We start from the raw sequence: 15,756 nt of genomic DNA on the forward strand, positions 1-15,756 counted from the left end.
TCTTGTAGGTGATGATTGCTGCATTTGTCAGTGCTGCTTTGGGGACAGATCTGGTTGCAGAGCAGTGAAGATTTCCTGTGCAGGCGAATCTTATGACAAGGTCCTGAAGCCGTTTCAGGCTGGGGCTGTACACCAGGCTTAGCAGTTTCATTGAGACCAGTGGAGGTCCACTGGACTTATCTACAGTGGCTTTCTATAGCAGAGGAGCTATGACCAGTATTCATTTTAAACTAGTTTTATTTTAAGGTCCCACTGGTAGCTGATAAAACCTAGGTCCTGTGCTCCTCGTGACTTACCAAAGTCTTATTACCAGGTGGTCAGACCTTGGGTTTCATGGGCTTGAGCTGAGTTTTTACAGCAGTGAATCCAGAAATACTCACTCTATTTGCATCTTCCATGCTCTTGGAAATGTAGCCAGGCTGTGGTTTAAGGACTGTCCTTACTCCTCCTTTCAGAGCTGAGCTGCCCGAGTACCTCCTGGACTTTGGGTACGTGATTCTCGGTAACACCCCCACGCACGTCGTGAGGATCACCAACACCGGGCAGTTCCCTGTGTCCTTCCACGCTGATAGACAGGTCCTGCGTGACACAGGTAACCAGTGCTGGAGAGACTTCACGTGGGCTTGAAGGAGCTGTCTCTGACAGATTAGCTTAAGCCACTGGACATGGGGAGTTTTTTTGAGTGCTTGTGTGTATAACTTTTTCCTCCTTGGGACCCTCTGCCTGGTGCTTTAGAGCCTGAGTTCTCCTGGCCAGCAGTGCTCAGAGACCCGGCCTGCCCGTGCCTGCCCTAACACTTCCCTGCAGGGGCTGGATGGGCTGATCACCTTGGTCACCTCTCAGCATCTTCTGCTCTTGGCTACCATGAGCATCACCTGATGGGGACTCCATGGGCTTGTGTTGCAAACAGATGGACGCTTTGTGGTTTGGAAGTGCTTTGTTTAAAGTTCATAATGCCATAGCACTTCTGTTCAGCCTCTATAGAGAAGACAGCCTGTGAGGCCCTCTGTTGTATCAAAACAGGCTTTCAAAACAGGCCTTGACGTAAGGCTGCAGTACCAGCAAACGGTGACTCGCCGTGTCTGAAGGGTGATCAGGTGCCTCCTCTAAATTGTTTTTCAGGGAGCACCATGGCATGGGGGAATCTTAGTTGGAAATTCTCCTTTGGAGAGGTCTGTGCATCCTTCCCTGGGATGCCTAGTGAAGGAATGGTTGGAGCTCCTCAACTGAGATGTTTCCTTTTTACCACGTGGGTCTTGGATTCTGGCTGTGAAAGCCCTTTCTCCTTGTGTGGTGACAAGGGAGAAGGAGTAGCAGTCTTCTCCACAGGTACAAAGGGGTCCTTCGCAGAGCTGCCAGCCAGGACATATGGCCCCAACGTGCTTGTGACATGTTCATGTCGATTGTGTATCTCAGCTGCTTTATTTTCATCCGTTCAAGGTTTCAGTGTGGATCTGGACCACGTGAAGCACCTGCTCTGCTGCGAGACCAAGGTGTTTGAAGTGCACTTTGACCCACAGAGCGCCAGCCTGCCACTGGGAGAGGTGGACGTGCTCCTGCCCATCAAGGTACCTATGGCGTGCTTCCTCACCCTGCTGTGCCCGTGCACCTCTCGGGGCAGGTGGAGAGTCGGTGACAGCAGCAGATGTCACCGGGGCTCTCAGCTGGATGATCTGTCCTTCCCTAGGTAGCAGAAGGCCCCACGTTCCACGTCCGCCTCCATGCCAGCGTGGCCATGCCATCCCTCTGCGTCTCCAGGGACAGACTGGAGTTCTCCACTCTCCAGTGTGGGCAGTGCCAGGAAGAAACTGTCCAGCTCCACAATCAGCTCCAGGTCCCCTGTAACTGGCTCATCACTATCAATGAGCCTGTTAAGAAGGTAAAGCACAGACAATGTGTAACACGTAACTTCTCGGTTGGGTTTTCTTTGCCTCTCTTGCCCTTTCTGCCCCTGTGGCTGCGTGAGCACTTGGGCTACAGCTCATCTGAGGAAGCTTTGGAGGGTACAGAGCAAGGCTGGCTCACGTGGACCTGTGCATTAGCTGGTGCTTCACTTCTCTGCCACCTTCCCCCGTTCCTCCTCTTCTGAGGATGGTGCCTCCCCATCTGCCTGCCCTGCCTGTTTTCCCTCCAGTTCTAGGCCAGAGGTGGCCTCGGCTGGTTTGGCTGTGGGTGCCCTCAGCACCATGACGGTGTCTCAGAGCACTGCAGGAACCGAGGGTCTGTCCTCACAGACCAAGGAGACCTCACACAATTGGTTTTTTGTTCTCAGGTGGACAGACATTGGCCAGCGAGGAGGCGTCAGAAGGTGCCCCAGAAGTTGAAGGCCCAGCCCTGTGTCTTCGAGGCGCTGCCCTCGGCTGGAGCCCTCGCTCCAGGACAGCGCTGCAACGTGCAAGTCAGGTTTTCACCCACAGAAGAGGTGAGATCAGCGAGTGTCACCCCCAAGAGGTCTGGCAGGGCAGTGTGGTAACGAGAGCCCAGCACAGGGAGGAGGAGACGGCGTCTGCCTCCACAGAGAGCTTTCTGCCAGCCCCGTGCCCACTGTGCCTCAGTTTCCCCTGCAGCACACTCTTCTGAGAGGGGCTTTGAAATCCCCTGGGGAGCTTGCTCAGCATCAGGGCATGGTGGGGTGGCTGCCTCTCGGCGCATGGGGGGAAATCTGCCTGTTTGCCCTCATCTCCCCCTTGCACGGGCCTGTTTGAGGCTGCAACGCCCTGGTGCAGAGCAGCTGGTGCGCTTGCAGGGGATAACCCTGGAAGGGCCAATCTAGGCAAGTCCTGCTGCTGGTACCAGCAGACAAAACAGCCACCACGCACCTTCCTGGGCACGGCAGGACAGTCGCCTGGAGTGGTGTGCTGCCAGCAGTCCCTGTGGCTCTGGCCCAGCCTGCCTGCACGTTCCCAGGCAGTCTGGGAGTCAGCTGAAATGATGGGGCGTTCCCAAAGGCAGTTTGCCTGTGGCCACCGTGACTTGGAAACTGGCAGTGGGTAACAGGATGGACACAAGTGCTTCCGTGCCTGGGAACAGTCCCAGGGATGTTTTAATTGCTGTAGAGGTGTAACCATCTTGTGTCTGGCTTTGACCAGAGCTAAACACTGAGCAGAGAAGACGACCCTTATTTCTAGCCAGTGCGAGCTCATCTGCCTCATTCATCGAGCTGATGTTTGCCTGATGCAGCAGTGCCAGGACTGTGTCTGGGCAACATAACCCTGAGGACCTTTCTCATGAGCATCACACTCCCTCGTGACTAGGTGAAAACATCTGATAGTGCATTTTAGATTCGTCTGACACCAGTTACACTTCACACCAGGATTCATCCCAGTTACTCAGAGCCAGCATGCAGATGCTGTAGCCCCTGCTGGAAGTAAATATCTGTTTTCCATTCCCCTTAGAGGTACTGGTGACACCCCTGCCTTGGGGCAAGAGTTGAATTTGAGGCCCTGTCACCTGGGACTTCATGGAGGAGTTTTCTGTGCTTCTCTCTTTTCAGAAGTCCTACAGAAGTGAGCTGAAGATTAACATTTTCCAGAGCAGCCAGCACCTCCAGCTGCAGCTCTCGGGGCGTGGGCTGGAGCCACAGCTGGAGTTCAGCCCCCCAGTGCTCGAGCTGGGACCGTTGCTGCCATACAGCTGTGAAGCAGAGGGGACGGTGGTGGTGAAGAACCCATGCGAGTTCCCCATCGAGTTTTACTCGCTGGAGTTTGACCAGCAGTACCTTGCTGAGGAGCAGGTGAGAGGGAAGGTCTGGTCCCCATGTGCACGCTCCCGTAGCTTCACAGTGCTCCAGCATTCCCGGGTTTGTGCCAGGGAGATGGAGACAGTCCCCAGGGCAAAGTCTGGTGGCATTTCAGGGTTAGCCAGCTCTGCTGGCAGACTGTGGAGGGGCTTGGATAGTCCGTGTTGTTAGAAACACGTCCTGCATATGGCTTCTCTTCCCAACGTGCACAGATCCTGCAGACGCTTAAAGACTATGACTGCCGCAACACCTTATTGCTGCCTCCGCGTGCCCCGGGTGAGAAGCTGCCCCCTGAGGTGCTGGAATATTATCAGGACCAGAAGAGGCTGCAGGATGAGCAGACGAAGTCCAAGACTGGGGAACCAGCAGGCCAGGACAACGGTGAGGGTTTGGCATTGGCTGTCCTGAGTGTGGACACAGCGGGGAGTCCAGCCCACACGCCCCGAGCTCTCCACGGGAAGCCCAGGCTTTTAGCAGCCACCCATTCCCCAGCTGGGTGGAGGAATTCCAGCGTGAAGGTCTGTGGCTTGTAACACGCATCCCCTACCAGCCCTGAGTGCAGCCAAAGCAAGCTCATATCTGCCTGCCATGGACCGGGGAAATAATCATGTTGTCCTCTTGTGTCCCCTAACCACAAAAAATAGGATTGGATGAGTTCTTCAGCCAGCAGGACCAGGTCTAATACCACCAGCTATCTTATATTTGCTCCTTCCCAGCACCAAAAGCACAAACTCAAAATCCCCCCGAGGGCAGAGACAGCTTGGACAGACTTCTCCTTGGGAAACTTTGCACGTGGCCATGCAAAGTGGCAAATGGCAAAGAGCAGATTGCCTGGCCATGTCCACCCTCTTCTTCCCTCCCCATGTCCTTCCTCCTCAGCAAACTTTGAAGAAGTCCAGTCTCTGTCAGATCAAGGAAGAAAGTCCTCTGCTGGGGTCATTCACACTGTCTCATCCCAGAACTCATTCATTTTTCCCTCCGTGTTTGATGAAAGCCAGTCCAACAAGGTGGACTCTAAATCTGAATGTGGAGGAGGAGGAAGGTGTTGAGAAAAGACAGGGGATGGGTAATGTTGCAGACAGGGCAGGGACAAGTGAGAGGCCAGAGAGGTTCTCCCCAGTTTTGCCAAATGAGCACCTTTTCCCCCAGGAGCTGCTGGGATCAGGATGATGCTGTTCCCTTTCCTAGGCAGGGCAGCGCGCTCTCTGTCCTGCGTGACACTGCAAGCCGAGATGGCTTTTGGTGACCTCCTAAGGGCAGAGGTGGGAGCTCTTTGCAAATGCTGTTATGGTGAATTCAGAGCCCAGCTACATCTCCTGGTATAATACTCCTAAAGCATCCAGCTTTTGGATAATCGCTTGATCCGTAAATGGAGCCTCTCCCTTGGGACGGTGTAAAATGCCTGGTTCTGCCTGTCCCCCCCTTACTCAGCAGGACCTGGGACCAAACTCCCATGAGGACCATGTTGACAGGGCATGGGAGATTTGGCCCAGTCCTTTTAGGTGTTGCCAAATGCTTGCTCTTTCCTCTTTCTGCCACCCCATTTCCTATACTCTGAACAGGCACCTTGACCACCATCTAGGGCAGACCCTGATCTGCACAAGCCTAAAGGAGGGGCATGGTGAGACCTCGGTGTGGTGTTGGTTTCAGCAAAGTCTTCTCTCCCAGAATCTGAGGGGATGGGGAGGATGATCAGGATCATAGGTAGGCAGGAGGCTGACTGTTCTATCTGGTTCTGCACAGCAGAGCATCAGCAGAGCATCGCCAGCAGCAAGGCGGCCGCGGGAGAACTGGCCGACAGCCCTGTCTATAGGGCCATCGCCCGCCACCTTGGCATCGATATCTCTGCAGAGGGGCGCGCGGCCCGAAACCGCAGAGGGATCGTCGTCATCATCCATGGGGCACCCCTGACAGGTAGGTGAGCCGCAGCCTGTGGCTGCAAGGAGGGGGGAAGCAGGAGAGACACATCCTGGAGGGCCGTGGTGCTTGGTTGACCAGTTGAAGCGAAGCGAGGTAAGCCGCAGCTCTGCTGGTACATGAAATGGTCCCAGGCCTTCACCAGCTGGGGCAAGGGCTGTGGCTCACCCTGTGTCCACACAGCTAGGCTATCGTTCCCCCACACAGGGTGGCCATGTCCCCGTTGCTTCGTGGGAGCACAGTGCCTAGTGCCCCTGTAGCCTCATGGGAGCAGTCCCTCGCCCACGCTGACCCCCAGACCGTGCCCAGATGTTGCCTGAGGCAGCGCCGGCCAGCACAGGCTGGCGAACGCTCTGAGTGGTGGCGGGACAGGGCTCGAAACAATGTTCTGGCCCAGGGTTGAGGTCACCACGAGGGACAAAGTGCTCAGCTGGATGTGAGGTGGAGGTGATCCTCCTGGCTCTAGAGGACAACGCTTCTAGCCATGCTCAGCTACCTCCCTCACGGTCTCCCCTAAAGGGGCACTTGATTTCCGACTGTCCTTGAAACTTTGAAATCCTGTCTGGGGACTTTCTAGAGCCTGTCCCTGAAAATGCTTCACGTGTAAGTGTCACCAAGCAGTCTTCCTCTCTCTCAAGGAAAGACAGCGGCAGCGGTTGCTCTGTCCAAATATTACGGCGCTGCCTGCTTGTCCATCGACACCGTGGTGAGAGAAGCCATCTCGGACAGGAGCAGCTCGGCAGGGCTGCGTGCCCAGGAGCTGTGCATCAGGGCTGCCATCGAGCAGAGCTGCAAGGAGGCAGAGGGTGCTGGTAAGGAGAAACGCTGGACCCAGAGCAGCGCTTCAGAAACCCACCATGACCATCCACTTCTGCTTGCTCCAGAGAGGAACTCTGACAGCCCTTGGGTCTCCTAGGGAACGTGGGTGCAGCATGTAGCAAAGCCATTTCATAAAGCATCTCATGTTATTAAAAAAAATAATCTCTGTTTTAAGGGCTCAGACAGGGGCACTTCTACTGCCTCTGGGCTTCTCAGCACATACTCCTTTTCCTAGGAGTGGTGAAGCACACCTGTATTTTTCTCAGGGTTTTTTTATATTTCCTTAAAGCTGAATCCAGCTGGCTCCTCGTGGCCATCAGGCAGAACTGCTGCCCACTTTAACAACCAAGAAGCCCTCTGAAGCTGCTCATTAAGCACTAGACAACTGACTTTGAGTGTGGCTTCAGAAACATGAGAGGAAGGGAAGAACAACCTCCCAGAGTTTCAGATGAGACATGCTGCAGATGAGCTCTTTTCTCCAGAGGTTCTCCTATACACACTGTCAGGTCACGCAGCTCGTGCATGTGGTGCTGTTCTCCACCTGAGACCAGAGACTTTTAGAAAACCTGGTTGGGCAGTTGGTGCCCCGTGCTCTGCAGGGTGAGGCCAGACCCTGGTTCTGGTGGGGGAAGTTTTGCATTGCTCAGCTTTGAACCTGGTTGGGTTGGGAGCTGGTGGAAGGAAGAAGGGTCTGGGCCCTGGGTGGGGTTATCCCATGAGGAGGATTTAGCTCCAGTGGAGATGGGGGATGCAGCTGGGGCAGGGCTGCATGTTACCGTCTCCATGTGAGAATGCAGGATGGGTGCAAGGTACAGAAATGATGCTCCTGGAGGGTGGAGCCTTGGCTTGATCCATAGGGGAGCTACTGTGCAGTGTCACCTGCGTGCACATTTGTGAGGAGGGACGCAGAGCTGTGCCTTAAAAACTCTCTGGCTTTAAAATCCAGTATCAGGTGGTGTGCTTTACCATGCTAATAAGAGAAGCAGGGCAGGAGCTGCTTCTGGAGATGGGTGCTGCTAGTGCCCAGCAGGCTGGGGAACAATGGCTGTGTCCCTGCCAGAGCGCAGGGCTGTGCCCGTTGGGGTGGAAGGTGCCTGCTTGCTCCCCACTGAGCGTCTGTCCCCTCCACAGGTCACAACGCAGATGCGTCCCTCAGCCTGCAGTTCGGCACCAAGGCCAAGCGCAGCCTAGACATGAGCCGGTCCAGCTCTGTGGACAAACTCAGCCGGCGGTCCGTCAGGTCCCGAGGCCAGGTGAGCGCTGTGGCGGGCAAGAAGAAGACAGATGGCCCCACCCCGCAATCCCAGAAACAGCATCTGATGGATCTGACAGGCTCCCAGGTGAAGCACGATGTGCACTGGTTAATGCCTGGGACCTTTCTGTTGCCTCTGAGAAGTGAAGGGGCCGCTTCCAGTGGAGGCTCTGCGTCACCCAGAGCCTGGTGCGGGGGTCTGTAGTGCAGAGAGCCAGCTGGGCAGGCTGGGCATGGCTCAGGGTGGGAATGAAACCCTGTGCTCTGGCAGAGAAACTCTGCGGCATCTTAACAGATTGTTGGCAAAGTGCAGTCCTGGCTAACGTGGCTGCAGCGGTGGGCAAAGCTGCGGGATGCTGCGCTGGGGGCTTGCAAGCTTGGGTCTCTGCTGGCCACAGATGCACCCTCCAGCGTGGTCCCTTGGAGCTGCTGGCCTGCAGTTTTGTTCTAGTCTCCTGCTAGTGAGAAACCCCAGCTCCAAGCCCAGCAGTTGGAATTGTTTTGGGGGTTTCCAAAGTGGTTGATTTTTCTTGTGGTGTTCAACATTGCAGGGCTCATCAAGTTCTCACCTCTCTCCCCTTCCCTGCGTTCCTGCGCAGCGAGAGCTGAGCATCAGTGGCAGCACATCAGGAGAGCTGGGCTTTAGGAGCTGCGTGCTGCCCGAGGAGCTGCTGGTGGCCATCCTCTCTGAAAGGCTGCAGGTACGTGGGGTGGGGGCAAATGGTACATTCTTGCTACAGAGAGACAGGCAGCGAGGTACAATTCCGAGAGGAGGAGGGCTGTGCCTGCTCTTGGAGGAGTCCTGGGCTGCGTGCAGGGATCCGTGGGTGAAGCTGCAGATGCCATAAGTTGGCAGAGCGTGGGGAAAGATCAGAGCTTGTCTGAGCTGCTGCACTTGGAACTGTGATGGCTGGTGATCTCTGACATCAGGCTTTAGTGACTAGCTGAGAGCCCAATGCGTGTGACAGCTGACTTTCTCTTCCTTTTTGACTTTATCTGCAGCTGAGTGACTGCTACCAGGGAGTGGTGTTTGATGGCCTGGAGACCCCCTTTGCACACAACACGGCGTCTGCTCTCCTCTGCCTGCTCAAAGCTGTCAGAAATCGGCCTCACATCTATTTTGTGAACCTGTTCCAGGATTATGCTTCTTTGAAAGCCAGGGAGATGGCCGCAAAAGAGCAGGAAGGTGAGACTCTTCGTCTTCGTAACTCTGAAATCTTCTCTCTCAAGCCCTCAGCCTTACCCGTGTGTATCTGGGTTACCAGCAGAACTTGTAAGAGATGTTTTTATTAATCCTTCCACCTTCTGCCTCGGTGTAGCCAGCACTCAGCTCACAGTTGCTTAAAATACAGCAATGCTGAGGCTGACCTCAGTCTCTAACATTAAAGACTGGGCACAAGTGCAAGCTGTTGTGGCTCAATAACTAATCACTGGCCAGCTGTCCACAGTGCTGGTGCATGTGAGCCAGGCAAGGCATGGGAACTCACTGACCAGCCATAGTTTGGGGCTTATCTGAATTCTGAAGCAGGGATGTGAGCTCGCCAGTATCTCCTGGCAGGATGATAGGCTGGGTCAGGACACAGTTGTGAATCCTGGCAGCTCACCCAGAGCAGCAAGCTCTGCTTGCAGGCACTGATGGTTTCTTCTCTGGTCTGTGCTGAAGGACGGGAGCGGGAAGAAGCTGCTAGGAGGGAGAAAGCACGTCTCTGGGAGATGGAAGAGGACGAGTATGATGCCCTCACCGAGGAGGAGAAAATTCACTTTGATAACAGTATACTGCAAGTCCAGCGTGAGAGGAAGAAAAGGTCTGTAAGCCTTCTATGGGTGCCTCCCCAGGATAGTGTCTCCAAAGGGTTTCCCTGCTCCATAGACCTTGGTTGTGCTCAGAGGGGTTACCAAGGCCAAAAGCATTAATTACCAGCAGCACAAGGATTGCCAGTTCCACCTCCCTGGTTCCCAGCAGAGGAGGGACCTTCCTCCGGTGAGATGAGAACATCTTCTCTCCGTTTTAGTGGTGAGCCCTTCGGCTTCGACACTGGCTGCAGGGAGCTGGGCTCTGTGCTTCCCTTGCCACTGTGCTTACCAGTGTCTCTAAGTTAATTATGTTCATTCTCATCTTCATCGCCCTTCTTCACCAAACCAGAGGGGTTGTGGTGTGGGTTGGTGTGAGGCGCAGCTGTGCTGGCTTGGTTTGGATCCCAGTCCTGCCGTAGGTGAGGCCCTTGCACTGCTGAGCTCCCAGGGTTTTCCTTACTGAGTGACACCAGCCCCAAAAGCTGGTGTCTCTTAGGCTCACCTTCAGCTGCAGCAGCAGGTGAGCCTGGAGAAACTCTGATCCAGCAAAGCAGCCCTGTTCAAGAGCATACACAGGATAAGCTTAAGCCTCTATTAACCCCTGCCTGAAACTTGGGGAGGGACTTGCTTAAAGCGAGCCTGTGTTTCAGCACTTCTTTCAGCCCCAGCTGAAGTTTGTTTCCCTGGGAGGAGATCACTAGGGCTGCTTCAAACTGTGATTTCCAGGACAGGCAGCCCAAGTTTCCCATGGTCCCAGCTGGGTTCCAGCAGGAAACCTGGTTGGTTGGAGCCTGTTTTGCAGGAGGGCAGTTACTGCAGCCTTTGCTTTCTGATTGGTATGGCTAGTCTCACTAAGGAGCAGGCTGTGCCCAGGGAGAAGGGCTGGATAAGCCAAGTATTGGTGCAGGGATAAGCAGGTGTTAGTGATTTGTGAGCTGGATATTGAGAACTTCAGGCTCCAGTGTGGAGCAATGGTGGATCAGTCTTTGGCAGCATGCTGGAGGTGTCCAGGTGGACCTTATTGGAGAAGTAGTGCAATTTAGACCTTGTGACAGCAAAGCCTAGATTTGGCAGGCCCGGGAGGTCCCCTCCCACTTCCCTCACTTTGGATGTCCCAGCCTCCCCAGGTTGAGGGAAGTCCACAGAGCTGGTCTAACAGTTGTGCCTGGCCTTAGGGTCAGTGAATGAAGTGCGGGACCAGCTGGGATTGCAGCGAGCCCAGATTTCTGGTGGTGACTCTCGGGGATGTTTTCTGTTTGTCTTGCTGAAGGGAGATGGAGCGGCTGGCTCGAGAGCTTGAGGAAAAGCACCGGTGGGAGCTAGAACGCTTGAGGGAGGAAGAATTGCTGAAGATGTTGTCTAAGTGGGCCAAGAGAAAGCTTGGAAAAGACAAAGAAAATGCTTTAAGGAAGAAAAGCCAGCCTGGAGTCAGGCAGGTGGGTGGTTGTGTTTATAGAGATGAGTGAAAGCCCTGGGGACCCTCCTGCTGAGCCGTACCATTCCTGGCAAAGCCAGCAGCCCCCCGCAGTGCTGGGGGTGGGTACCTGGCCGTCAGCAACACACGGGGCTGTGCTGGGAAACAGCAGCCGGTGTTTGATCGTGCTGCTGCTTCACCAGGGGTATTTTCACATGGGTTTGTTGGGTAGAGCTGTTCTTCTAGGGTCATGCTGCCTTTGAGTCATAGCTTCACGTAACTCCAAGCCCTAGATAGTTTTAGTCCAGCATTTCTCCCCGTTCTGCATGTGACTTACACCTCTGAGCCATGACCCGCCTGGGATGTGGTGTCTTTTGCTACCTGTCTGGCAGGAGATACCACCAGGCCCTTTAGGAATTCATTAGCAGCCAGACTTCCCAAAGTGTCAGCCAGACACAGGGATGGATGCTCAGCACACCAGAAACGTGCCCGGAGGACTGCACAAGAGTAAGGGGGTGTCTTAAGTTCCCTGTTTGGGTTGGGGAAGCTGTTCTGTTTCTCAGCTGGTTTGCAGGACTCCTCATCAGTCTGGCACTGGGGAGTTTAGTTTCAGTTGAGCTCAACTGGGTACCAGCTGCGTTCTGAATTGGGATTTGTAGAGCACCTAGCACAGGTCTCAGATGAGGCGTGGGGTGCTATTGCAAAGATCGCCGCTGTCCTACAGCATTTGAGTTGGTGCTTTGAAATGCTCACCGCTTTGTCCTGCTCCTCCTGCCCAGAACACGAACGCATCCACTAGCAACACCAGCGCATCCACCGGCAACCTGTCCAATGTCACCGAGGGGGGAGAGAAGAAGGGATCTGCAGAGGAGCACCCAGACTCTCTTGCAAGTGACAAGGAAGATGAGAAGAAGCAGAGCAAGGCTCCCCCGACAGAGGCCTGCCCCCTGGAGGTTGTGCAACCTGCAGACCCAGAACAGGGGGAAACCAAAACCGAGGCGCAGAGTGACAGCGAGAAGAACTTGGCCCTGAGGTTTAAGAGCTACGAGGCATCGCAGAGGGATGTCACACATATTTTGTCATCCTGGGACAGGGCTCAGGGTATCCTGCTGTCCCCTCTGAACCAAGAGGTGGTGCAGCACCAAGTACAAGGCCAGCGCCAGCATTTATCCAGGCGGAGGAGCCGAAAGGACAGAGAGAAGGAGCATCTGGAAAAACTGAAGGCTCTTGAGGACTCCAAGTTATCTGGGCTGGAAGGGGAAGGTGCAGAAGGGTCAGCTAAAGGCCAGGACGTCGGGGTGCCCTGCTTGGACATCCAGGTGCTGAGCTCTGCAGATGTGACTAGGGCAATCCTGGAGAGCGGCAAGCTGCCAGCGGCAGAGCAGGTAAAGCCCTTGTGAGGCTCAGATGCTGAGCCTGCCGTGGTCTGGGCCCTGGTGCATTGTGTCCCACCAGGTGACAACAGCACAGAGCCTTGTCCAGGCCACTGATGATGTTCCGCGATGGCTTCACAGCAGCCACGTGGCTGGGGAAGTTCTTGCCATCCCCCAGATGGATGGAAAGAGGGAGGGCTCTCTGTTGGAACATCCTCTCTGTTTGGAGAGTTTCCCAGTCTGGAAATCATTAAAAATGGTCCCAGGGCAGGGCAACTCCTGGTCATTGTTTCCTTCAGCTGAGTCACTCAGAGTTGAGATTTCTCTCTAGGTCCCACTTGTAGGTCCTGGCACTGCTCTGGAGCCTGCCCACCCCACTGGGCATAAAAAAGCACTGTGCTCCATCTAAATAAAAAAACCCATTGCCAAAAGCTCGGTGCCTTTCAGGAAGTGTGAGGATGAAGGCGACGGGACTATAAACAGGGTTTTCTCTTATGCTTTAGATCCTGGATGACCTGGGACTGGGTCCCTCGGGGCCTCCCATTCCATCTACTGCTTTTTACTCTGTGATCCGCTACCCGGAGAAGCGGATGGTCCCTGCAGCAGGAGAAGCCCTCGAGCACTTCACCTTTGTGGTGCCAGGAGGCGCCACTGCAGAAGAAGGAAAGAAGAAAACCAGAAGTTTGTTGGATGTCCCCGTTGTGCCTGCAGTGAAGGTGCCAGGGCAGGGGCCAGGCTGGATGGGGCCATGGGGGGAGGTGGGATGGAAAAGGATCACTGTGGAAGGGCAGTGAAGACATGACGGGGCCCCGTGTCTGCAGGCATCCCTCCTCTCTGTTTAAAAGAGACAGCTCTGCTTGAGACATCGGGCAGTTCCGTGAGATGAGAGAAAAAAAAATCAGCTAAAACCTTCAACTTCCCTTGAGGAGAGGGTCCTGGGCAAGGAGGGGTGTTGTAGGCGAAACAAAGTCCCGTAAGGAAGACCAAATCCATGGGCAGAGGGGGTTGGTGGTTTATTCTCTCTCCTGTCTGTTACCAAACCTGCGGCTTTCTCTCCAGGATGGGGGTGTCTCGGGGCAGGTCTCACCTCTCTCCCTTTCCTCTCTCCCTTGGTGTGAAGGTGTCAGAGGAGCAGGTCACGCCAAGCAGGGGCCGGTCGGGGAAGGAGAAAGCCGCGGGCAGGCGGGAGGCTGTGAGGCAGAAGCGGAGCTCCAGCCGGGGCAGGAGAGGTCTCCAGGCGCCGGGCACGGGAGCACCCACGTGGCCCCCCGAGGGGCACCAAAGCGACGTGGACAGGGTCCCATCCCGGGGGAAATACGTCAGGTGAGCTGTGAGGGAGGAGGTGATCCCTCTGCTTCACGTCCATCTTGCCAAACGGGCTCCATCATCCCCAGCCCCGCAGGGACCCTCTGCCGGTGCCTCCACGGGATGGCGAGCCCATGAGCCTCCTCCTTCTCTCGTTTGCTCGTTAGCAATGTCTGAAGCCTCCTCTTTAATTGCCAGGCTGAGCAGCTGCCGGTGGATAGTGCCTGCCCACGGGGAGGTGGAACTGAAGGTCCAGTTCAGCTCCACGGTGCCGGGGCAGTTTGACCAGACGCTGCATTTTGAGGTCCTGGGGACAAAGCGACAGTACCAGGTGCACTGCAGGGGTACCTGCCTGTATCCCACCGTCAGCCAGGACCCACGGTAAGGCTGGGGCGTGGGAGCCTCCCCCACTGCTCCCCCCTGAGCTCGGAGCCAGGGCTGCCCCTTGTGCCCCAGTGACCTTCTGGCTTGGGCAGAGCATGCGGCCTGAGCCGCCCAGCATCTCTTCCGTGCTTGGAGCTGGGAACCAGTACTGGTACTATGGGAGACCTCGGCTGGTCCGAGGGATCAGAATGTAAGTTTGATATTGACCTTGAGCAGATAACCACGTACCCTTCAGAGGCTGGAACGTCCTGAGAGGAGCTGCGTGAACAAGAGTAAGGAACTGCCAGACTGGAACTGCCTGACCGCAAGGAGAGGAAGGGTATCGGGGTTGCAGCAGAGAAGAGCTCATCCAACCATGAACTGTTAGTCTGTAATTAAACCAATCAGATATGGACACATACTCTTCATAAAGTTATAAAAAGGCTTGTTAGAACAATAAAGTAGCCACTTTTGCACAATTCAGTGTTTGTCGTGTCCGTCTCAACAATGACAGTGGGGGGCACTGGGATGGTTACTGGGACGTACTGCAGGGCACTGGGACATACTGGGATATATTAGGGAGCACTAGGAAGGTCACTGAGTCATAGTGGGGGGCACTGGGAGGGTTATTGGGATGTACTGCAGGACACTGGGACATACTGGGATATATTGGGGAGCACTAGAAGAGTCACTGGCACATAGTGGGGTGCACTGGGCAGGTCCCTGAGATGTGCTGGGGGGCACTGGGACATACTGGGGCACACTGGGAGGGTTACTGGGACATACTGGGATATATTGGGGAGCGCTAGAATCACTGGCACATAGCGGGGGGCACTGGGAGGGTCTCTGATATGTACTGGGGGCACTGAGACATACTGGGGCACACTGAGGGGGTTACTGGGATGTATTGCAGGACACTGGGACATACTGGGATAATTGGGGAGTGCTAGGAGAGTTATTGGGATATACTGGGGGCCACTGGGATGGTTACTGGGACATAGTGCAGGGCACTGGCACATACTGGGATATATTGGGGAGTGGTAGGATAGTCACTGGGACATACTGGGGGCATTGGGAGTGTTACTGGGATGTATTGTAGGGCACTGGGACATACTGGCACGCACTGGGGTGGTTACTGGGACGTACTGGGAGTGCTAAGAGGGTCATTGGGACATACTGGGGGGCACTGGGACATACTGGGATATATTGGGGAGCACTAAGAGGGTCACTGGTACATAGTGGGGGCACTGGGTGTCACGGTTGATAGTATTGACGCGGTGATGGTTTAGCAGGAAATCTGGATTTATTAATAACTAACAGCAATTTATCATTACAAAATAATTCCGAGATGCTGAAAGAAGGAAAAGCGACTGATTCACAGACTCTGAACTGCCCAGATTCACACTCCCTCCCTCACCGGTGCCTTCACTGACCCATCGATCCCTGCGCATCCACCAACGGACAGACACCCGGAAATGAGGGTCCGTCCCCCCATGAGCAGAGACCGAGCGGGTGACAGAGCAGCGAGCTCAGAGAGCATCTCCCTCCTCTCGAGGGCAGAGCCAATCCTCCCGAGGCCTCGGCATTCCCCCGTGGGCCATCCCTGAGCCCCGAGCGGGGGCACCTCGCCCCGGCCTGCCCTCAGCTCTGGCAGCAGACGACACCTCCAGGGTCTGGTCCCGGCGAGGCTCCAGCTCAGGGGAGATGCTGGTCACAGGCCGCTGGGATCCAGGGGAGCTCCAAGGGTCTCCCTGGGGGGCGCAGTTTAGAGGGTCCAAGA

General features: G+C 55.3%; 1 protein-coding gene across 1 annotated transcript in view; it reads left to right on the forward strand.

Moving 5' to 3' along the window:
• The window catches only part of LOC141915927 (hydrocephalus-inducing protein homolog), a 100,157-nt gene extending 85,879 nt beyond the window's left edge, over positions 1–14,278 (forward strand). The window contains 20 exon segments of the mRNA XM_074807862.1: positions 456–592; positions 1,441–1,568; positions 1,688–1,879; positions 2,273–2,422; positions 3,494–3,733; positions 3,952–4,120; positions 4,619–4,769; positions 4,771–4,805; positions 5,483–5,653; positions 6,295–6,468; positions 7,607–7,815; positions 8,279–8,428; positions 8,730–8,913; positions 9,391–9,532; positions 10,792–10,957; positions 11,715–12,320; positions 12,812–13,024; positions 13,429–13,631; positions 13,812–13,994; positions 14,214–14,278. Of these exon segments, the coding sequence (XP_074663963.1) occupies positions 456–592; positions 1,441–1,568; positions 1,688–1,879; positions 2,273–2,422; positions 3,494–3,733; positions 3,952–4,120; positions 4,619–4,769; positions 4,771–4,805; positions 5,483–5,653; positions 6,295–6,468; positions 7,607–7,815; positions 8,279–8,428; positions 8,730–8,913; positions 9,391–9,532; positions 10,792–10,957; positions 11,715–12,320; positions 12,812–13,024; positions 13,429–13,631; positions 13,812–13,994; positions 14,214–14,217 (3,607 nt within the window). The 3' untranslated portion in view covers positions 14,218–14,278.
• The last annotated feature ends 1,478 nt before the right edge of the window (positions 14,279–15,756 follow it).

Source organism: Strix aluco, chromosome 27 (genome assembly GCF_031877795.1).
Source record: "Strix aluco isolate bStrAlu1 chromosome 27, bStrAlu1.hap1, whole genome shotgun sequence".
NCBI classification, from domain to species: domain Eukaryota; kingdom Metazoa; phylum Chordata; class Aves; order Strigiformes; family Strigidae; genus Strix; species Strix aluco.